At 35.1% G+C, this 23,952-nt stretch overlaps 2 protein-coding genes and 5 pseudogenes across 2 annotated transcripts; 2 read left to right on the plus strand and 5 right to left on the minus strand.

Annotated features, from left to right (window-relative positions):
* Positions 1 to 6,110: 6,110 nt before the first annotated feature.
* Positions 6,111 to 7,661, plus strand: LOC148554239 (uncharacterized). Its single transcript, XM_088492863.1, has one exon. The coding sequence runs from the start codon at positions 6,111 to 6,113 to the stop codon at positions 7,659 to 7,661; it is 1,551 nt and encodes a 516-aa protein (XP_088348989.1).
* A 188-nt stretch (positions 7,662 to 7,849) lies between these two features.
* LOC148554240 (uncharacterized) lies at positions 7,850 to 9,629 on the plus strand. Its single transcript, XM_088495052.1, has 3 exons — positions 7,850 to 8,739; positions 8,983 to 9,478; positions 9,579 to 9,629. Exons 1-3 carry the CDS (start codon positions 7,850 to 7,852, stop codon positions 9,627 to 9,629), a joined length of 1,437 nt encoding a protein of 478 aa, XP_088351178.1.
* Positions 9,630 to 14,571: 4,942 nt separating this feature from the next.
* Positions 14,572 to 15,449, minus strand: LOC148554241 (mitogen-activated protein kinase kinase kinase 20-like; annotated as a pseudogene).
* An 865-nt stretch (positions 15,450 to 16,314) lies between these two features.
* LOC148554242 (mitogen-activated protein kinase kinase kinase 20-like) lies at positions 16,315 to 17,190 on the minus strand (annotated as a pseudogene).
* Positions 17,191 to 18,062: 872 nt separating this feature from the next.
* On the minus strand, positions 18,063 to 18,934 carry LOC107607794 (mitogen-activated protein kinase kinase kinase 20-like; annotated as a pseudogene).
* Positions 18,935 to 19,800: 866 nt separating this feature from the next.
* On the minus strand, positions 19,801 to 20,678 carry LOC110262444 (mitogen-activated protein kinase kinase kinase 20-like; annotated as a pseudogene).
* Positions 20,679 to 21,559: 881 nt separating this feature from the next.
* LOC148554243 (mitogen-activated protein kinase kinase kinase 20-like) lies at positions 21,560 to 22,438 on the minus strand (annotated as a pseudogene).
* Positions 22,439 to 23,952: the final 1,514 nt, after the last annotated feature.

A 23,952-nucleotide genomic window follows, 5' to 3' on the forward strand; every position in this document is an offset into this window, starting at 1 on the left:
TTTAAAATGGCAGCTCTATCGTCTTTTTCATTGTCCTACGCCATTATTCTTGACATTTATTTTTCCTTAATTTATTTATTCCATTCAATGGAAATTCAGACAGTTTTTTTTTTCTTCTTAATTTTGATGTCATACTCATACACTTACCCTTTTTTTTTTTGACGTGTAATACATTCACTTTGCATTTTACAAAAGTTAAATAAAGTATGAATTCCACAAACCTAGATAAAGTATGTATCATCGTTATGGCAAGAGACTTTAGAATAATTATGTCCACTAAATCATGTTGTTATCTTATCATGTTTGAGAAAAAAGGTAAAAAAGAAAAAATCAGAAAGTAATTGAAGAAAAAAGTCTTAAAATACTATATATAATTCAATATAGATAGAATTTATTTATTATAAAAATATTCTTAATATTAATTAATCACTACATCACATCCGTAAAATAAAAGTGGTTATGTATAGGATTAACAGCGGTTAAAAAACTGCTGCCATAACCGCTGCCAAATAGATACTAATATTTTCATTTTATTTTACTTTTATTAGTAATATTGGAGATTGAAAATATTGAAGCTTTCAATAAATTTTCTAGTAGAATTTCTTAACTACTACTTTTTTCCATAAATAAATTCTGAAAAAAAAAGATATATTAAAACAAGGTAATGATTGGTGAATAATGCAATAAAATGGCATATATATTTGGCTCTTACTTCTATAAGCATGGTGCATGCATGCGTAGGACGGCACTTTTTTGTTCTTATACGACTCTATTTCTAATTTTATTTTTTTTAGAGTCTATCTCCCTAACAAATAATTTAAAGATATTAATTAAGAATATTGTAAAAAAATAGTGTATTAAAAAACATAAGATAAACACTAAAAGTTTAATTTGATACACAGTAAAAAAATTTATACTACCATCTAATTAAATTTATATATTTAAATAATTTTTTATATAATAAATTTAAAAATTAATTACTTTTATTAATATTTATACATAATTAATTGTCTGTTAAATTTTTTTTTTGCTGATTATAAGGAAAAATTAAATTCAATATTAAATTTTCAATTTTCTTAAATATTCAATAAATTAAAAAAGTTAAAATATTTTTATTTATTCTCCTAATCAACATTTTAAAACATTCTTTAATCAAATTATATCTTTTATTTGTTTTTTTTTTTACTCAATTAGAGGGCTCTTGTTTATTAATTATCTATGGATAATAAACATCTTCCCAAAAGTTTAAACTGATTTTTGGATTCACTAAATATCGAACTCTTGACTTTTTTGGATCTAGAACTCTAATATTATGTCATGATACCACTCATCTCAAAAACTTCAACTGATAAAAAAAAAATAACACTAATAATTATATCTCTAATACTCCTTAAACATTTATTGTACACATTGTACAAAAATTCCATTGACTCCTCACACTTTTCATAAAATTATTTCGGTTTCCACCGGCAAGCAAAAAAGAGCCACATGTTTGCAACACAAAACAAGCCGTCAAAGATTAACAAAAATGAAAGAAATGCTTTAAAACACGTTGGATATTATTTTGATTCACTAATAATTAATAGAAAGATTTGGGTATCTAATGTAGGGTATATCGAAATATCGGTTGTTAGCAATAGATTTTTATCGATCTACGGTCGGTGTCATTGTATAAAATTACCAATATTATTATATAAAACATTCTTTCTTTCATTTTTCACTGAAATGCAGTACAATAAACAAAAATAACTCACTTCCACACTTATTTCTTTTTTTCTTTTTTTTTTTAAATACACTCGTTAGAAAAACTCTACTAAAATTCTAATGAGGTTAATAGAATTTAGCTAATATATATCTTAGAATAAATATTAGTAAATATTAAGATTATTAATTGAACTTTTTGTAAAAATACAAAATTAATTGTTTAATGTATTATTAGAATAAATTACATAAATAAAATAATTTTTATATATAACGTACAACCAATTTTAATTTAGGATATCGGTATAATTTTGAGCTGGAATTATTTTATTTGTGTAATTTATTCTATTTATTATGTATTATTATTAAAATAATAAATTTAAAATTTTTCTATTAATAGCTTAGCTAAATCCTATGTAATAATAAAGAGTTATCCTTTCTTGGGAGTTATAGTACTATCAAATTGTAAATGCCCTTGAAGGCTTTAAATTTCTTTTTAGTACTATTTGAATCACTGCTACCTCCACTTGAATTTGAGTATCCGTATCAAATTTTTGTAATCCATGGAAGAATCTACAGTAAATGGTAGTATATTTTGGTTTTTTACAGACAATAATTAATCCGTCACATAACAAAATTTTATTTAAAAATTTATTATTAACTAATAAATAATTATATATGTACAAGATAAAATTTAAACTTCTGACATTTATTTACACGAATTAGTGAATTAATCACTTAGACCAACCGAACTTGAACTTGGTTGTAAATGGTAGAATATGAGGACTACTATTGAATGATAGATTAATGTTATGTGTCGTGCATAAACCGACCATGCCAAGATTCAAGAGGAAGTGATTAATTTTGTGGTTACTTACTTACTTTAAATCTTGAATGCACGTGATAGGCTTTTTGTTAAGGGGGAAAAAAAAAGTAGGGGTGGGTCTAAGAGCAGTTAATGCACACACATGGGACATAGATGGTGGTAGCATTTCAATATGATGAGTAATGAGACCACATAGAGAATCAACATTGGGCACTAGTGTCCTATTGACTCCTTGGTGTTGATGATGATATTTCAAGTCACAAGGATTAATTAGCAAACACTCACCGCAACCATATGTATCTGCATCAACAACAACAACAACGTAACAAGATCCACCGTCACTCCCACTCCACTCTCTCACCAACATGTTTACCAATAATAATATAATAAAATAAATATCAAGATATTGTTATCTTTCATCAATATTTTTATTTTTCTATATACTCATGTAAGAATATAATTAAAAAGTCATGTATGGACCATATTATAAATTGTAAGGGTAGCAATATTCTATAAAAAACAAAAAAAAAAACAAAAAAAAAAAAACAAAAGTTAATGTTTTTGACAAGAAAAAATGATGTTTTCTTTTTGTTTTAAATATCTATATGACGTTTTTTTATTTATAAAATTTAATTTTTTTTGGTTCTGTAAGATAAAGTAATATACACTTTAGTTTTTCACTTGACTAAAATATCAATCAATAATTATTATAATTATACATATAAAGTAATTATAATTATTTGATTGATGCAAATAATAATATACGATAATATATTTATTATTATTGTGATAAATTTTATTTATTTTAATATTTTGTCACATAATTAAAATATTTCAACTTTTTATAAAAATACTTAATTTAAAGTTTGTTAGATCATGATTAATGCTTGTTCCGAGGTGTATCTAAAATAAATTATATAATTTGGACTTTTAAAAAAGAGGTCAGAAATAGTAATAAAGATGTTTGAAGTGATTTTGTGTATGTTTTAAAACCTTAGGAGTGAGTATTTGTAAAAAATTCTAATACATAAGACTATATTTATTTAGAGAGATAGGACATTGAGACAGGAAAATATAGTAACTAGAGTTTGACAGAAGAAATATGGACAAAAATACTAAATTAGTGTATTTTATTTTCATCTTGATAGGAAAGACATAAAGACATTAACAAGAGACACAACTTATTTTTTTATTTTTTATTATTTTTGTTAATTTTTCATAATTATATTTTTTATTATTATATTTTTCCTCTCAAAATTTTTAAATAAAAAAATAAAAATAAATTAGATTTTTATAATTTATTCTAGCTTACTACTAAACAAAATATAAAAATACAAAATTTTATGTTTTTATTTTTTATATTTTATTCTCAGTGTTTTGTCTTATTCTGTTTTCAAATCAAATACAAACGCAGCCTAAATGAGCAAGAATTTGGGATCGTCACTTGAGTACGACCTACGATGGTGGAAAGGTTTTGGTTTGGGCCATTATAATAGTTACTTTGAACTAGGGTACGAATAATATTAAAATATTAAAATAAAAAAATTATTATATTAATAATAAGTAAATTTATTAGATGTGTTAAATTTACAAGAAGAATGATGCATGACACATCCAAAAATATCATCTTCTTTAGGTCCAAATTTTTTATTGTAATGTTTAGCAAGTAGCAAGACCCGCACGCAAGATTGCAATAACCTAATTACCTAAATATTTCACCAAAACTTTGTATGCATTTTGGGCACTACATATATGTAGCCCCCATGCTCTCATGTTGGATTCTGTTTAGGGAATTTCAACTCACCACCACTTGCTTCACCATAACATTATTAGGTACCTCCATATATACCATTCTATTCCTCTCCTCAACTTGGAAGCAATTTGATTTTGATGTATATATGCCATGTGAGAAACGTCACAAATTCCACCATATCTTTTATTATTATTATTATTCTAATGGAGTAATACATAATTAAAGAAAAATATTATATATATTATTTTTTTGTATATTTTTTTATATCTTTCACTTTTTGTATTAAAAATTATTGATTAAAAAAATAAAAAATTATCTTTTAAATGATACAAAATATATAAAAAGAACATATACACATATGAATAAAATTATAAAAGAATAAAAAAGAAAAAATGAAAAATTTTTATTATATGATGAAAGAATAATACTATTTATTTGTATTAATTACTAAACTGATTTTAAATTTAAAAATAAGTTAAAACAATCAGATTCTCTAGAAGATTCTGTTAGAGAAAGATAAGCATAACTAACTAAAAAAAGATAAATATAATAAATTTTATTTTTTTTAAAAAAAAATAAGATAACAATTAAAAATAAAATAAGAATTTAATATATATTATTCTCCTAATTAAACATGGAAGAACCTTCCCATCCATAACTCCAAAACGTAACGTCCCACAGTTTATTAATTTTTCTTTTGTGATTGTGACTCAAATCTAGATATCTCACTTTCCTCATTAGTCGTTTACTTACTCCACATAAACAGCATATTTGACATGAGGGTGCCTAATGATTAGGTTTTAATTTGTTCTCAAATCGACAATTACAAGCAACACGGAGAGGATATGACATAAGATACAGTTTTGGTGGGTAAAATTATTCTTCAATTTTAAAAATAATTTATTTATATTAGATAATTTTTAAAAGTTGTAACAATTACAGTGGCGGAGCTTGAAACAAAATTTTGGGAGAGAAAAAAATTTAATATAAAAATTTAAGATCAAATTCATCTGATACAACTCTTTAAATTTTTGAAGGTTGTATCTCACTTTTTTTGTGATTCATTAGAGTAGAAGAACTATTTATAGGTGTTGATATTGTAGAAGTTATATGTTCTCTTTCTTGAATATTAGTCTTTCTCTTAAAAAATGTATCAATTCTTTTATTTTTCATCATTATTTTGTATAAAAATTTGAATATATATCCTGTAAAATATATAAAAAAATTAGAAGGATAAATATTAAAATTTATAATATTTATTAATTTTTTTATCAATTTATAAAAATATAATAATATCAATACTTATTGAATATTCTAATATTTTTTATTATATGAAAAATTAAATTAAATAAATAAAAATACCTAATTTTAGAATGAGAAGCAAAATTATAGTAAAAGTATGAAATAGGAATTGAACCTAAGTACCCTAAATTATAGTAAAATATTTGAGCCAATTGAACTACTCTTTATTTTTTGAAGAATTACTACTAAATTTTTTATAACAAATTTGGGGACGTCATGGCCCCATTACCCTAGTTAAGCTCCACCACTGAACAATTATATTTTATAAATCAAAATGAAAATAATTTTCAAAAAACATAAGTTATAAAAATTGTATCGCTAAAAATTTTTTAATTTAAAATAATTTTAACAGACATAAATGTAATAAAAATTAAAAATAAATTTAGATATTTATTAATATATAAACTAATTCCTTAAGAAAAGATTATACATAAGGCAGTAATAAACAATTTTTATAAGAGGATTGTTATTTGAAGCCGGAAAAAAAACCCTAGCAGAGAAAGAGTACGTACTCCGTACTCAGAGAGAATGAGAGAAGGAGAGAGCGGGAGAGAGCGTTTGAGGGTGAAACACGGTGAAGAAGATGGCCATGTCATCGAAAGAGATAAGGGGGAGAGTGTGGGAGGGTTTGCATCAGGTGTGAAGGAGGGATCAAGTAAGGGCGACCTTAGTTCCAGGGTGACTTCCAAGATTTCGTTCCGTGACAAGGTTATTGGTTCTACGGTAGCCACAGGGATAAATCGGGCTGAAGCTCTAGATGAGGATTCCATGGCAGTGGTCACTGGAAAACAAGGAGATCCTATGCCTCCAAGAGTTTGCTTCTCCGAAGAGGCTAGGAACATCCTTTCTGAACCATACAAGGAAGCAATTGTGATTAAGGTTCTTGGAAAAAACCTTAGTTACACGGCCATGTTTCACAAATTGAAAGGGGTATGGAGGATCACCGGTGGATATGAAATCTTGGATGTGGGTTTTGGGTACTTCCTCGTTAAATTTGATCGCATGGACGATCGAGAGAAGGTTTTACTAGGGGGGCCATGGATGATCTTCGGTCACTATATTGCAGTCAAGCCATGGACACCGGATTTTAAACCTTGTGAGGACACTTTCGGGGAGACTATGGTTTGGATTCGAATCTCTGGTTTGAGCATATGGTACTATCAGGATAAAGCCATGATGAGAATCGCTTCTGCTGTGGGAAGACCAGTCAAGGTGGATCTGGCTACTAAGTTGGCAGAAAGGGGAAAATTTGCTCGGGCTTGCGTGCAAATTAATCTTGGTTTGCCGGTGGTCCGGAGTGTGATTGTCGATGAGTTTGAATATAAGGTGGAGTATGAATGCTTACACCTTATTTGTGACAAGTGCAATTGTTTCGGGCATCCAGCAACTGACTGCAGAATGACCCCAATAGATTCGGAAAGGGTGGATCGAAAGGAAACATCAGTGACCGAGACGGCGGCCCGGGTGGTGCAGCCACAGGAAGCTTCAAAAGAGAAAATTTTTGAATTTGGATGCAATCCCAAAGAGTCAGTGATAGTTGCAGAAATTGGGGAGGAATTAGATGATACGTTGCATGGGAAGGAAGTGGGGTCCCAACATTTGGAAAATGAGACTGGCTGGACCAAAGTCAGCGGCAAAAGGAGAGGAAAATTGAGCCAATCAAACAAAGCCCAACAAACATCTAAAGATAAAATGCCGGTGCGCTCAAATCAGAAATTGGACCAGAACCGTGACTTTGGGCTACGTATGAGAGGAGCCGAATCAGGGGTGAAGACCGGGTCGGTTAGCGGATCTAAGGCACGCATGGCATCTTCCAAACAGCAAGGGGTGAAGGGCAAATCTGTCTCCGTTGCGGTGCCGACTTTCACTGCCATTATCAAAAACGGACACAAGAGGTTGCGGCCTTCTTCTTTGCAGAATTCGCCGTCGACTCCGGACTGCCTTGGCGACACCAGCAAGCAGCAAATCGGCAAATTGGAAGGGTTGTCAGTGGAGGGACACAGACAACCCGGGCAACAACCGGACAAGGACAAGCAAGGCTCAGGGGGATATGATGGTGGATCTTCATCATCTCGTTAGGGACTTCAGCTGAGGTTGGTCCTTTTTACAATACAAATTGTTTTATGGATTATTTAGATTTAAGCTTCCTATTTTGGAATATTAGAGGTGCCTCTAATAAATTGGCCCGGGTTCATAGTAAGGAGTTAGCGAATAAATTTCATCCTACTTTTTTCATTCTGTTTGAAACCCATATTGCTTTCGAGAGGATGAAATCTTTTTGGAATAATCTAGGTTACCAGGGTGTTGGTATTGTTGAGGCTAATGGTCATAGTGGGGGTATCTGGGTTCTATGTTCTAATTCAAATATTTCTGTGAGAGTATTGGATGTAGTTGATCAATGTATCAGTTTTGAAATCACCATGGGCAATACATCTAGTTACTGCAGTGCGGTGTATGCTAATCCGCATATACATCGGCGTAAAGAACTGTGGGGTGACTTGACAAGGATTGCTAATATGATCCACGGACCTTGGATTGTGTTAGGGGACTTTAATGATGTTTTGTTGCAGAGTGAAGTTAGAGGGGGGCAATTTAGACTTGCCAGAGCAGAACAATTTGCGGAAACATTGGAGGATTGTGGGCTGTTTGATATGGGGGCTATTGGGAGAAGATTCACTTGGTACAGGAAGGTGAAAGGTGGGGTGCAGGTGGCCAAGAAGCTTGATAGAGCAGTCATCAACCAGGACTGGCGACTAATGTTTCCAGAGGCTTATACTGAGGTGCTGGCGCGCCTTCACTCTGATCATTGCCCATTATTCACTAGGTGCAAGATGGCAAAGAGGGATACCAAGGGCCATCGTCCGTTCAGATTCCAGGCTGCGTGGATGACTCATCCTCTTTTTAGGAATGTTGTTGATACAGCTTGGAATAGAGGAGCTCCGGATGTAGCTAAATGTTTGTTGGAGGTTCAAAAAGATGCAATTAGCTTCAATAAAAAGGTTTTTGGCAATATTTTTGTTAAGAAAAGGGAGTTGGAGAGGCTTTTGAATGACGTTCAGATTACTCTGGAAAGTCGGGAGGATCAACAGCTTAGGATCAAAGAGCAAGTTTTGCATCAGGAACTGAATGCTGTCCTTCTTCAAGAAGAGTTGTTGTGGTATCAAAAATCTAGAGAACAATGGGTGAGATGTGGAGACAGAAATACAAAATTTTTTCATCTGCAAACAGTTATCAGGAGAAAGAGGAACAAAATTCATGGGTTATTTTTGGAGGATGGGTCTTGGACCACGGAGACTACGACTCTAGAACTGGCGGCAAATTCTTTCTTTCAAAAGCTCTTTTCTACAAGGGAGGATATTGACCTGGACGCCATGGGGCCTTTTCCTTGTCCGTCTCTTAGTACTGAGGCTTGTCGAAAGTTAGTGGAACCGGTGACGTCTGAAGAGGTTAAAAGAGCTGTGATGACTATGAGTTCATTTAAAGCCCCAGGGCCAGATGGATTTCAAGCAATTTTCTACAAAGAGTTCTGGGACTCTCTTAGCAACGATGTGTGTAGACTGGTCAAGCGAGCCTTTGAGGGTGAGCCATTGAATGCGGCTATTTTCGATACTCTCATTGTTCTAATTCCTAAAGTGGAAGTTCCCTCTTCCTTACGGGAGTTTCGGCCTATTAGCTTATGTAATGTAATTTATAAAATTGTCACAAAGGTTCTAGTTAACAGGTTCAGACTTTTCCTGTCGGAGATCATTGGTCCTTTGCAAGGAGGGTTCATTCCAGGAAGAGGAACCACAGAGAATATTATCATTGCTCAAGAGATTATGCACTTCATGAGGAACACCAAGTCTCGAAAAGGGACCATGGCATTCAAGATTGATTTGGAAAAAGCTTATGACAGGGTAGACTGGCGTTTTCTGGAAGCTACTTTGGTCCGGTTTGGGTTTCCAAAGGCTACCATTAATCTTATATTGAATTGTGTGACTTCCTCTTCGTTGGCAGTTTTGTGGAATGGGAACAGGCTCCAAAATTTCAATCCAAAGAGAGGGTTGAGGCAAGGAGATCCTATGTCTCCTTATCTATTTGTACTCTGTATGGAAATGCTTGCCTGCTTTATCTCTCATAGAGTTTCCCAAGGTTTGTGGAACCCAGTTGCGGTTTCTAGGAATGGACCACGACTCTCTCATTTGATGTTTGCAGATGATCTTTTGCTTTTCTGTAAGGCATCAAAAGCTCAAGTAATAGAGGTCATGCATTGTTTGGACTTGTTTTCTAGAGCGTCAGGTTTAAAGGTAAATCTTCATAAGTCAAAGGCCCAGTGTTCCAAGAGGGTGTCAGAGAGGAGAAAAGAGGTTCTCTCAGGGGTCTCTAACATCCGGTTCTGCAATGATTTGGGTAAATACCTGGGAATTAACATCGGTCATGCCAGAGCTTCCAGGAAGACGGCTCAGGAGATTATTGAAAAAATTTCGAGAAAGCTCTCCAGTTGGAAAGGACGCCTACTGAATAAGGCAGGGAGGCTTTGTCTTGTTAAATCGGTTATGGCCTCTATCCCAGTTTATGAAATGCAAATTTCTCTTCTCCCGAAGTATGCATGTAATAAAATTGATTCCTTGATGAGACAATTCTTGTGGAAAGGTCAAGCGACTGGAAAAGGGCTGCCTCTGGTCAGGTGGGAGGTCGCCATAACTCCTAAAAAGGCAGGAGGATTGGGTATTAGGGATACTTCCTGTGCTAACATGGCGCTTCTGGGAAAGTTGGTATGGGATTGTCTAAATAATAGTGAGAAGTTATGGGTGCAGGTTCTGAAGCATAAATATCTCAGGAATCAATCTGGTATGAACGGAAATAGTAGAAATTCTTCATCGGCTACCTGGAAGAACATTGTTAGTGCCTATGAGCATCTCAAGGAAGGGCTTCATTGGAATATTGGAGATGTCCACAAATCAGTTTGGTATGATGAGTGGACTCCTTTTGGTAAGCTTTGCAACCTTGTTCCTTATGTACATATTTCTGAATCAGATTTCATGGTGGCTGACTTGTGGAAAGGGGTGTCTTGGGAGGTTGATAGTCTTACCACGCCTATTCCGCATGAGATTAAGCAGTTTATTTGTGGTCTGAGATATCCTAGTTTGACTGAGTTGGAGCCACAGTGGGAGTGGTGGCCTGCAGCAACAAAAAAGTATAGTGCAAGGGAGGGTTACAGATGGTTATTAAGGAAAACATTAAATTGGAATGCCAACAGTAATTGGAACTGGTTGTGGAACACAAACATTCCAGAGAAGTTCAAATTTACTATGTGGCTTAGCTTACATGATGCTCTACCAACTGAGACCTTTCGATTCAAGCGGCATTTAGCTTCTTCAGATATGTGTAAGAGATGTAACAAGGCGCAGGAGACTATGGAGCATTGCCTTAGAGACTGTGAACGATCAAAGGCAATCTGGTATATGTTGGATCCTAGTATCCTGGACTCAACGGCTGGTACTGCTCTTGAAGAGTGGTTTCGGAAGGCCTTGGCTAACAATGAGGCGTCCTTTGGTGCAGGGCTTTGGTGGGTATGGAGACATAGGTGCAATGACATATTCAACACTGACAACCCTTGGACAGACCATAAGGTTGTTGCCTTGGCCAGAATTACCGCCAAGGACTTACAGGTTTACAGGAATCGAAGCAATGCCTTTAGGTCTCTCCGAAATTGCCTGTGTTGGGAACCACCGGTAGGCAATAGTTTTAAAGTTAATTGTGATGCAAGCTTGTATATGGATTCAAATTTAGCGGGATTTGGGTGTATTATTAGAGATTCTAAGGGAGATTGGATCTCGGGCTGCTCTGGAAGCATTCCCCCTTGGTCTATAATCAGATGTGAATTATTTGCTGCTTGGAGGGGGCTGGTTTTAGCTTGGGATTGCGGTTTGAGGGATATTATATGTGAAACAGATTGCCTTGACATTCTGCCCATCATGCATGAGCTTACAAGTGGGTATCCATCTGAAGTAACAGATTTGGTTCACAAGATTCAGGAGCTTTTATCTCGTCCTTGGCTTGTTCACGTTGAATGGGTGTCCCGAGAAGCAAATAGAGCTGCGGATTGGATGGCTAAATATGGTGCCAAGAGTAACTCTAATCATGTTATTTGGTCTGAGCCTAGTGTTGATCTCCAACGAATCATCCGCTCAGATTTAGAATAGTTTTTGCTTTGTTTCTTTCCTTGTTTAGTCACCAAAAAATAATTCCTTAAGAAATATTTAATATCCAAATAACATACTTAATTTGTATCTTAAAGTACTTATAAATTTTTATTTTTATTTTTATTTTTTTGCCGCATAACTTTCATTGCACACACTAACACAAATCGAACTCTAGTAGTTAGTTCTAGTATAGTTTCTTAATCTTATTCTTATCCCTACCAAATTATTAAATTCTAGCTAGATACCTTAAATAATGGGACAAAATGAACACTTGAATTAGGCTCAAATTCTGCCTAATAATACTATAAGCTAATGGGTCAACCGTAGCATAGAATTAATCATTATTATTGTGAAGGTTATGTACATGTATGTTATGTGCAATGAATAGCCGTTAAATTGGGTTTGGAAAATCAAAACGACATACTAACCAAAATAGAAACAACGGATAGCGGCAATGACAAACCAAGGTCCCAATTTCTCTCTCAATCTCAACTTTTTATTTTATTTTATTTTACTTTATTTTTACTATTAATAAATAAAGTTGCAAATTTTGTACTGACAATGAAACTTAGCTTGTCGGCTGGTGGGCTTACTTTCCATCATAATAAGACAATAATCTAAGCTACTGAGTTTAATAATTATGTTCTAATTATAATAACTTATCCTTGATCTTAACAATCATGATCACACTATTATTATATCATATATATCATATATATTCTTTTCATGATCAACCCTAAACTTTTGTTTAGTAATACTCAGAGAAAGAGAATGAGAGATTGGAGAAAATAATATAGAATCTAGAGTGAGTATATAAAAACAAGAACAATAATAATTGTAAAATTCGACAATTGAAGATGTACCGAAATAATTCGGACCTTAATTAAACATGTGCTGATAGATTATTTTTCTTGAAAATTATCTTTATTCCCTTGAAGTTTTCATGTAACTAATGTAAATTAAACAATAGAGAGAAATATAGTATACTATTATTATTATTATTATTATTATTATTATTATTATTAAAGTCATCGTTACTGTTCTTGCCATTAATTACCTACCGTATACATGCTTTCTATTAAAATGCACATGTCTATATTAACATTAAAAAAGTTTGCAAGCAACTAGCATATGATCAGAATTTCAATTGTGGTCAAAACGACATTCTCATCTAAAATATAAAAGTCAATATAATTACGCATTAGATTATTAAAGTTAATTGAATGGAACCTTTAAATCCTATATCCCTTCAAATTTAGCCTACTTAATTTCAAAGCTTAAGGAATGTTCTTTGTTATCTGCCTCACAAGCCTGTTGTCATCAGTAAAGAAGATTCTGTATATGTTAACGTTTTTCTTATAAAAATAATTTATTTATTATTTTTGTTTTTTTCAAAAAACAAAAAACCTCTAATACTTGTAGGACCACATTGTTTGTTCTGGAATTTAATGTCACTGGTATTTATTTTAATTTTGGATTAGGTTAAAATATTAATTTTCAATCTTTTTTCTAAAATTGAAAATGTATTTTATTATTGGTCTGATCACTATAATTCGACGACTACAAATTATCATTCGAAGATTAAATCAAAAGAACGTTAGAATTTTCATAACTCATAAATAATCGTCACTCATGTCGTTACATATAATTCGACCGTTACAACTTAGTTCATATCGTATTACACTATTACTTAATAACTATCATTTGTAACTCGCCGGAGAATAAGTCAAACAATAGATATAATCATTAAAATAAAACAGAAAAATAACCTCTTCACATACCATCCCTAATAGTTCAAAATAAGAGTCAAAACAAGCTGTTGGAACTTCAAACATAATCGCACTATAGTCCTTACATGTGCTCACTAATATCTCGACAATCGAAGGTATTCGAAAACGGTCATTATTAAACTACTCTTCCACCTTAACCCATGACAACAATAAAGAAGTCTTGTGGCACACAAATTCAACCCAACAGAATACATAAATTCAATTACAATTTTAGTCTTTATTATCTTATCTTATCTTTTCTTTATCTTATCTTTAGTTGTTCTTATATTATCTTTATTTGTTTTTATCTTTCATAATTTTATCATGGTATCAGAGCCTTGGTATCCTCCTTGAAAAGGATACATAAGCTATCATCTTTCTGGTGAGAAATCGCCCTGCTTCTTTTTCAATCTTCTCCGACAATAAATAATCAATCTTCAAATTTAGCTTAGAATCCAACCAATCTCTATTACATCCATCCAAGTAAAAAATCCAACATCAATCTTGGTTACCCTGTTATAACAGGAAAAACAATCATTCATGGAAGAGTCACTATGGCCTGTCTGCGCCTTCTTCCGGCAGTTCCGTCTGCATTCTGTTTCAGCAGTTTAATCTGTATTCTGTTTTAGCAGTTCTATCTGCACTTTTATTGCGCTCTATGCGCCCTCTGAAGATCACTCTTATTGCGCCATACGCGCCCTCTAAAGATCAATCTTGTAAATAGCAAAGAAAACTACTGTTATTAACATAGTTTATTAAATCTTACAAATCATAAATGTTAAGAAACAAACTCATTATTCATAAACACTTTGTACAACTTTTCTATTTCCTAATACCGCCCGAATCCAACTCCTTTTCGGCAAAGCTATCAAGGAGAAGAAGACGGCCTGACCCAAGAAACCCTATGGCATAGCCATCAGGCCCTTGGATAGGGGACACAATAAACAAATCCATTCAATCTTACAATGTCAACATAATAACTCTAACTACATACACCACAAATAAGATTACAATGAAACTAACTAAGAAAAACAATCATAGCCAAATTAAAAGATAATATGAATGAAAAAGTGTGATATAAAGGAAAGGATGACCAAGAAGCATGTCAGCAGTCCACCTCTTGCTAGGATCCTTCATAAAGCACTTTTCCATAAAATCATAACAGAAAAAATCGATTCCTTGCGGCTTCTTGGGTGATTCTCCAAAATGCTCAACCAAGTACCCCAAATACTCCTCATGCAAAACACTCTCACCCCAGGCAGGCAATCCAGTGAGCATTTCAATCACTATGCAACCAAGTGCCCATATATCCATCGGAGCATCAATATGACCGAAAAACGCTTCTGGCGACAAGTATGACAGCGTACCTCTAGGCTTGGACTTTCACAACTCAACATCTGCTTCCTCCTCTTTGGTCTTCGATAATTCAAAATCCGTGATCTTCAATTGATAGTTTGCAATCTCTTTATCCAATGAAGGAAACACAAGAATGTTCTCCGGCTTGAGGTCACAGTGGACGAGTCCTTTGTGATGAATATGCGAAAGCCCTTTAACACTCATGCGTGCATAGACACTCACCTCGGTCTCCGGGAGAGGTTTCTTGTGGATCAAGTCATCTAAAGAACCGTGAGAGCATACTCCAATAGAAGATTGTAAAAGTAACGTCCCAGCTCCACCGTGGTGTCAGTTCCAAAGCATCGAATGATTTCTTGGCAACCACCGCTTTCACCTTTCCAAACTGATTTAAAAATCTGTTCTTCTTTCTTTAGTGAAAATGCCAATTTGGGAATAGAGCTCTTCACAACAATGAAGCTCTGATACGGTGTTTGTTCATCAACAACAATGGCAAGATAAACAGTGCCATAAGAACCGGCTCCCAAGACCTTAAGCTTCTTCCATTGTAAATCACTCATCTTGGATTTATTTTTCTTACTCCTGTAGTTGGCTAGTTCTTTTGGCTCTTTTTGCGGATTCTCAACTCAGCTTTGTGTTCGATTAATTATTCTTTCTCTCTTCTTTTCTTATTCTTTCATAATTTTATCATGGTATTAGAGCCTTGGTATCCTTCTTGAAAAGGATACGTAAGCTATCATCTTTTTGGTGAGAAATCACCCTGCTTCTTTTTCAACCTCCTCCCACAATAAATAATCAATCTTCCAATTTTGCTCAGAATTCAGCAAATCTCTATTACATCCATCGAAGTAAAAAATCCAACATCAATCTTAGTTACCTGTTATAATAGGAAAAAATAATCATTCATGGAATAGTCACTATGGCTTGTCTGCACCTTCTTCCGGCAGTTGCATCTGCGCCTTCTTCCGGCAGTTCCGTCTGCATTCTGTTTCAGTAGTTTAATTTGCATTCTGTTTTAGCAGTTCCATCTGCACTTTTATTGCGCTCTATGCGCCCTCTGAAGATCACTCTTATTGTGCCATACACACCCTCTAAAGATCAATCTTATAAATAGCAAAGAAAACTACTGTTATTAACATAGATTATTAAATCTTACAAATCAGAAATGTTAAGAAACAAACTTATTATTCATAAATACTTTGTACAACTTTTCTATTTCCTAATACCGCCCGACTCCAACTCCTTTTCGGCAAAGCCATCAAGGAGAAGAAGACGGCCTAACCCAAGAAACCCTATGGCATAGCCATCAGGCCCTTGGATAGGGGACACAATAAACAAAACCATTCAATCTTACAATGTCATCATAATAGCTCTAACAACATAAACCACAGATAAGGTTGCAATGAAACTAACTAAGAAAAACAATCATAACCAAGTTAAAAGATAATATGAATGAAAAAGTGTGATATAAAGGAAAGGATGACCAAGAAGCATGTCAGCGGTCCACCTCTTGCTAGGATCCTTTATAAAGCACTTTTCCAGAAAATCAAAACAGAAAAAACGATTCCTTGCGGCTACTTGGGTGATTCTCTAAAATGCTCAACCAAGTACCCCAAATACTCCTCATGCAAAACACTCTCACCCCAGGCAGGCAATCCAGTGAGCATTTCAATCACTATGCAACCAAGTGCCCATATATCAATCGGAGCATCAATATGACCGGAAAATGCTTCCGGCGACAAGTATGACAGCATACCTCTAGGCTTGGACTTCCACAACTCAACATCTGCTTCCTCCTCTTTGGTCTTCGATAATTCAAAATCCGTGATCTTCAATTGATAGTTTGCAATCTCTTTATCCAATGAAGGAAACACAAGAATGTTCTCCGGCTTGAGGTCACAGTGGACGAGTCCTTTGCGATGAATATGCGAAAGCCCTTTAACACTCATGCGTGCATAGACACTCACCTCGGTCTCTGGAAGAGGTTTCTTGTGGATCAAGTCATCCAAAGAACCGTGAGAGCATACTCCAATAGAAGAATGTAAAAGTAACGTCCCTGCTCCACCGTGGTGTCAGTTCGAAAGCATCGAATGATTTCTTGGCAACCACCGCTTTCACCTTTCCAAACTGATTTAAAATCTGTTCTTCTTTCTTCAGTGAAAATGCCAATTTGGGAATGGAGCTCTTCAAAACAATGAAGCTCTGATACGGTGTTTGTTCATCAACAACAATGGCAAGATAAACAGTGCCATAAGAACCCACTCCCAAGACCTTAAGCTTCTTCCATTGTAAATCACTCATCCTGGATTGATTTTTCTTACTTCTGTAGTTGGCTAGTTCTTTTGGCTCTTTTTGCGAATTCTCAACTCAGCTTTGTGTTCGATTAATTATTCTTCCTCTCTACTTTTCTTATTCTATCATAATTTTATCATGGTATCAGAGCCTTGATATCCTCCTTGAAAATGATACATAAGCTATCATCTTTCTGGTGAGAAATCACCCTGCTTCTTTTTCAATCTCCTCCGACAATAAATAATCAATCTTCAAATTTAGCTTAGAATCCAACCAATCTCTATTACATCCATCCAAGTAAAATATCCAACATCAATCTTGGTTACCCTGTTATAACAGAAAAAAACAATCATTCATGGAATAGTCACTATGGCCTGTCTGTGCCTTCTTCCGGCAGTTGCATCTGCGCCTTCTTCCGGCAGTTCCGTCTGCATTCTATTTCAGCAGTTTAATCTGTATTCTGTTTTAGCAGTTCCATCTGCATTTTTATTGCGCTCTATGCGCCCTCTGAAGATCACTCTTATTGCGCCATACGCGCCCTCTAAAGATCAATCTTGTAAATAGCAAAGAAAACTACTGTTATTAACATAGTTTATTAAATCATACAAATCATAAATGTTAAGAAACAAACTCATTATTCATAAACACTTTGTACAACTTTTTTATTTCCTAATACCGCCCGAATCCAACTCCTTTTTGGCAAAGCCTTCAAGGAGAAGAAGACGGCCTGACCCAAGAAACCCTATGGCATAGCCATCAGGCCCTTGGATAAGGGACACAATAAACAAAGCCATTCAATCTTACAATGTCAACATAATAGCTCTAACTACATACACCACAGATAAGGTTGCAATGAAACTAACTAAGAAAAATAATCATAGCTAAATTAAAAGATAATATGAATGAAAAAGTGTGATATAAAGGAAAGGATGACCAAAAAGCATGTCAGCAGTCCACCTCTTGCTAGGATCCTTCATAAAGCAATTTTCCAGAAAATCATAACAGAAAAAATCGATTCCTTGCGGCTTCTTGGGTGATTCTCCAAAATGCTCAACCAAGTACCCCAAATACTCCTCATGCAAAACACTCTCACCCCAGGCAGGCAATCCAGTGAGCATTTCAATCACTATGCAACCAAGTGCCCATATATCCATCGGAGCATCAATATGACCGAAAAACGCTTCTGGCGACAAGTATGACAGCGTACCTCTAGGCTTGGACTTCCACAACTCAACATCTGCTTCCTCCTCTTTGGTCTTCGATAATTCAAAATCCATGATCTTCAATTGATAGTTTGCAATCTCTTTATCCAATGAAGGAAACACAAGAATGTTCTCCGGCTTGAGGTCACAGTGGACGAGTCCTTTGTGATGAATATGCGAAAGCCCTTTAACACTCATGCGTGCATAAACACTCACCTCGGTCTCCGGGAGAGGTTTCTTGTGGATCAAGTCATCTAAAGAACCGTGAGAGCATACCCCAATAGAAGATTGTAAAAGTAACGTCCCAGCTCCACCGTGGTGTCAGTTCCAAAGCATCGAAGGATTTCTTGGCAACCACCGCTTTCACCTTCCCAAACTGATTTAAAAATCTGTTCTTCTTTCTTTAGTGAGAATGCCAATTTGGGAATGGAGCTCTTCACAACAATTAAGCTCTGATACGGTGTTTGTTCATCAACAACAATGGCAAGATAAACAGTGCCATAAGAACCCGCTCCCAAGACCTTAAGCTTCTTCCATTGTAAATCACTCATCTTGGATTTATTTTTCTTACTCCTGTAGTTGGCTAGTTCTTTTGGCTCTTTTTGTGGATTCTCAACTCAGCTTTGTGTTCGATTAATTATTCTTTCTCTCTTCTTTTCTTATTCTTTCATAATTTTATCATGGTATCAGAGTCATGGTATCCTTCTTGAAAAGGATACGTAAGCTATCATCTTTCTGGTGAGAAATCACCCTGCTTCTTTTTCAACCTCCTCCCACAATAAATAATCAATCTTCTAATTTTGCTCAGAATCCAGCAAATCTCTATTACATCTATCGAAGTAAAAAATCCAACATCAATTTTAGTTACCCTGTTATAACAGGAAAAAATATTCATTCATGGAATAGTCACTATGGCTTGTATGCGCCTTCTTCCAGTAGTTACATCTGCGCCTTCTTCCGGCAGTTCCGTCTGCATTCTGTTTCAGTAGTTTAATCTGCATTCTGTTTTAGCAGTTCCATCTGCACTTTTATTGCGCTCTATGCGCCCTCTGAAGATCACTCTTATTGCGCCATACACGCCCTCTAAAGATCAATCTTGTAAATAGAAAAGAAAACTACTGTTATTAACATAGTTTATTAAATCTTACAAATCATAAATGTTAAGAAACAAACTCATTATTCATAAACACTTTGTACAACTTTTTTATTTCCTAATACCGCCCGACTCCAACTCCTTTTCGGCAAAGCCATCAAGGAGAAGAAGACGGCCTGACCCAAGAAACCCTACGGCATAGCCATCAGGCCCTTGGATAGGGGACACAATAAACAAAGCCATTCAATCTTACAATGTCATCATAATAGCTCTAACTACATAAACCACATATAAGGTTGCAATGAAACTAACTAAGAAAAACAATCATAGCCAAGTTAAAAGATAATATGAATGAAAAAGTGTGATATAAGGGAAAGGATGACCAAGAAGCATGTCAGCAGTCCACCTCTTGCTAGGATCCTTCATAAAGCACTTTTCCAGAAAATCAAAACAGAAAAAACTGATTCCTCGCGGCTACTTGGGTGATTCTCTAAAATGCTCAACCAAGTACCTCAAATACTTCTCATACAAAACACTCTCACCCCAGGCAGGCAATCCAGTGAGCATTTCAATCACTATGCAACCAAGTGCCCATATATCCATCGGAGCATCAATATGACCGGAAAATTCTTCCGGCAACAAGTATGACAGCGTACCTCTAGGCTTGGACTTCCATAACTCAACATCTGCTTCCTCCTCTTTGGTCTTCGATAATCCAAAATCCGTGATATTCAATTGATAGTTTGCAATCTCTTTATCCAATGAGGGAAACACAAGAATGTTTTCCGGCTTGAGGTCACAGTGGACGAGTCCTTTGCGATGAATATGCGAAAGTCCTTTAACACTCATGCGTGCATAGACACTCACCTCGGTCTCCGGGAGAGGTTTCCTGTGGATCAAGTCATCCAAAGAACCGTGAGAGCATACTCCAATAGAAGATTGTAAAAGTAACGTCCCTGCTCCACCGTCGTGTCAGTTCCAAAGCATCGAATGATTTCTTGGCAACCACCGCTTTTACCTTCCCAAACTGATTTAAAAATGTGTTATTCTTTCTTCAGTGAGAATGCCAATTTGGGAATGGAGCTCTTCACAACAATGAAGCTCTGATACAGTGTTTGTTCATCAACAACAATGGCAAGATAAACAGTGCCATAAGAACCGGCTCCCAAGACCTTAAGCTTCTTCCATTGTAAATCACTCATCTTGGATTGATTTTTCTTACTCCTGTAGTTGGCTAGTTCTTTTGGCTCTTTTTGTGGATTCTCAACTCAGCTTTGTGTTCGATTAATTATTCTTCCACTCTTCTTTTCTTATTCTTTCATAATTTTATCATGGTATCAGAGCCTTGGTATCCTCCTTGAAAAGGATACCTAAGCTATCATCTTTCTGGTGAGAAATCACCTTGCTTCTTTTTCAATCTCCTCCCACAATAAATAATCAATCTTCCAATTTAGCTTAGAATCCAGCCAATCTCTATTACATCCACCGAAGTAAAAAATCCAACATCAATCTTGGTTACCCTGTTATAACAGGAAAAAACAATCTTTCATGGATTAGTCACTATGGCCTGTCTGCGCCTTCTTCCGGCAGTTGCATCTGCGCCGTCTTCCGGCAGTTGCATCTGCGCCTTCTTCCGGCAGTTCCATCTGCATTCTATTTCAGCAGTTTAATCTGCATTTTGTTTTAGCAGTTCCATCTGCACTTTTATTGCGCCCTCTAAAGATCACTCTTATCGCGCCATACACACCCTCTAAAGATCAATCTTGTAAATAGAAAAGAAAACTACTGTTATTAACATAGTTTATTAAATCTTACAAATCATAAATGTTAAGAAACAAACTCATTATTCATAAACACTTTGTACAACTTTTCTATTTCCTAATACCGCCCGACTCCAACTCCTTTTCGGCAAAGCCATCATGGAGAAGAAGACGGCCTGACCCAAGAAACCTACAGCATAGCCATCAGGCCCTTGGACAGGGGACACAATAAACAAAGCTGTTCAATCTTACAATGTCATCATAATAGCTCTAACTACATAAACCATAGATAAGGTTGCAATAAAACTAACTAAGAAAAACAATCATAGCCAAGTTAAAAGATAATATGAATGAAAAAGTGTGATATAAAGAAAAGGATGACCAAGAAGCATGTCAGTAGTCCACCTCTTGCTAGGATTCTTCATAAAGCATTTTTCCAGAAAATTAGAACAGAAAAAACCGATTCCTTGCGGCTTCTTGGGTGATTCTCCAAAATGCTCAACCAAGTACGTCAAATAATCCTCATGCAAAACACTCTCACCCCAGGCAAGAAATCCAGTGAGTATTTTAATTACTATGCAACCAGGTGCCCATATATCCATCGGAGCATCAATATGACCGAAAAACGCTTCTAGCGACAAGTATGACAGCGTACCTCTAGGCTTGGACTTCCACAACTCAACATCTGCTTCCTCCTCTTTGGTCTTCGATAATCCAAAATCCGCGATCTTCAATTGATAGTTTGCAATCTCTTTATCCAATGAAGGAAACACAAGAATGTTCTCCGGCTTGAGGTCACAGTGGACGATTCCTTTGCGATGAATATGCGAAAGCCCTTTAACAATCATGCGTGCATAGACACTCACCTCAGTCTCTGGGAGAGGTTTCTTGTGGATCAAGTCATCCAAAGAAACGTGAGGAGCATACTCCAATAGAAAATTGTAAAAGTAACGTCCCTGCTCTACCGTGGTGTCAGTTCAAAAGCATCGAATGATTTCTTGACAACCACCGCTTTCACCTTCCCAAACTGATTTAAAAATCTGTTCTTCTTTCTTCAGTGAGAATGCCAATTTGGGAATGGAGCTCTTCACAACAATGAAGCTCCGATACGGTGTTTGTTCATCAACAACATTGGCAAGATAAACAATGCCGTAAGAATCCGCTCCCATGACCTTAAGCTTCTTCCATTATAAATCACTCATCTTGGATTGATTTTTCTTACTCCTGCAGTTGGCTAGTTCTTTTGGCTCTTTTTGCGGATTCTCAACTCAGCTTTGTGTTCGATTAATTATTCTTCCTCTCTTCTTTTCTTATTCTTTCATAATTTTATCATGGTATCAGAGCATTGGTATCCTCCTTGAAAAGGATACCTAAGCTATCATCTTTCTGGTAGAAATCACCCTGCTTCTTTTTTAACCTCCTCCCACAATAAATAATCAATCTTCCAATTTAGCTCAGAATCCAACCAATCTCTATTACATCCATCGAAGTAAAAAATCCAACATCAATCTTGGTTATCCTGTTATAACAGGAAACAACAATCATTCATGGAATAGTCACTATGGCTTGTCTGCGCCTTCTTCCGGCAGTTGCATTTGCGCCTTCTTCTGGAAGTTCCGTCTGCATTCTGTTTCAGCAGTTTAATCTGCATTCTGTTTTAGCAGTTCCATCTGCACTTTTATTTCGCTCTATGCGCCCTCTGAAGATCACTCTTATTGCACCATACGCGTCCTCTAAAGATCAATCTTATTGCGCTCTACGCGCTTATTTTTTTCATTTTTTTTAAGATCGCTGCTCAAGTACAACATCTCCTTTTATATTTTTGCCGCCGGCAGATCAAGCTCCACCGCACGCAATTTTTTGAAGATCGCTGCTCAAGCACAGCATCTCCTTTTATATTTTTGCCGCCGGCAGCTTAGTCTCCGCCGCACGCATTTTCCTCCGCGTCACCACGTCAGACACTCAACAATTTCATTGGAACTTATCCAAGCTGTGGATTATTGACATCTTCCATCCACCAGCTTGCGGGGCGTATTAAACTACTCTTCTGCCTTAACCTATGACAACAATAAAGAAGTCTTGTGACCCACAAATTCAGCCTAATAGAATACATAAATTCAATTACAATTTTAGTCTTTATTATCTTATCTTATCTTTTCTTTATCCTATCTTTAGTTGTTCTTATCTTATCTTTATTTGCTTTTATCTTTCATAGGACAATGCTATATAATATATATATATATATATATATATATATATATATATATATATATATATTTAGTTTTACCTTCATAGTTTACAATTCAATTCAATCAATCAACAATCAATAAAAATTTGTATTCTTTACTTTTCTTATTCTTTCACAATTTTATCAGTCATTTCTCCATAAGTAAGTCTATATAACATAAAGCAAAGTAAAAAGTAGAAGACATCTGAAAATCTAATAACTCTCACTTTTTTTTTTACATTATTACTGATTTGACATTAGACTACCCTTTGCAGGTATCTACTAGTTTGGTATTTTTTAGATTTTTATAAATACTTTATCCGTCAAAAAAACAGAATGACGTTTTTTCTTTTGCGACGAATTATACCATGGACAGAGTCCTTAATGGCAAGAAGAATCACCAAACATGTCCTTTGATTATTCATATTAAAATTGAATTAGAAGGCAAGTTCAGAAGTAGAAGCACAACTGCACAAGCCAGTTTGAAAT

Source organism: Arachis ipaensis, chromosome B7, assembly GCF_059453495.1.
Source record: "Arachis ipaensis isolate K30076 ecotype BB chromosome B7, ASM5945349v1, whole genome shotgun sequence".
Classification (NCBI taxonomy): domain Eukaryota; kingdom Viridiplantae; phylum Streptophyta; class Magnoliopsida; order Fabales; family Fabaceae; genus Arachis; species Arachis ipaensis.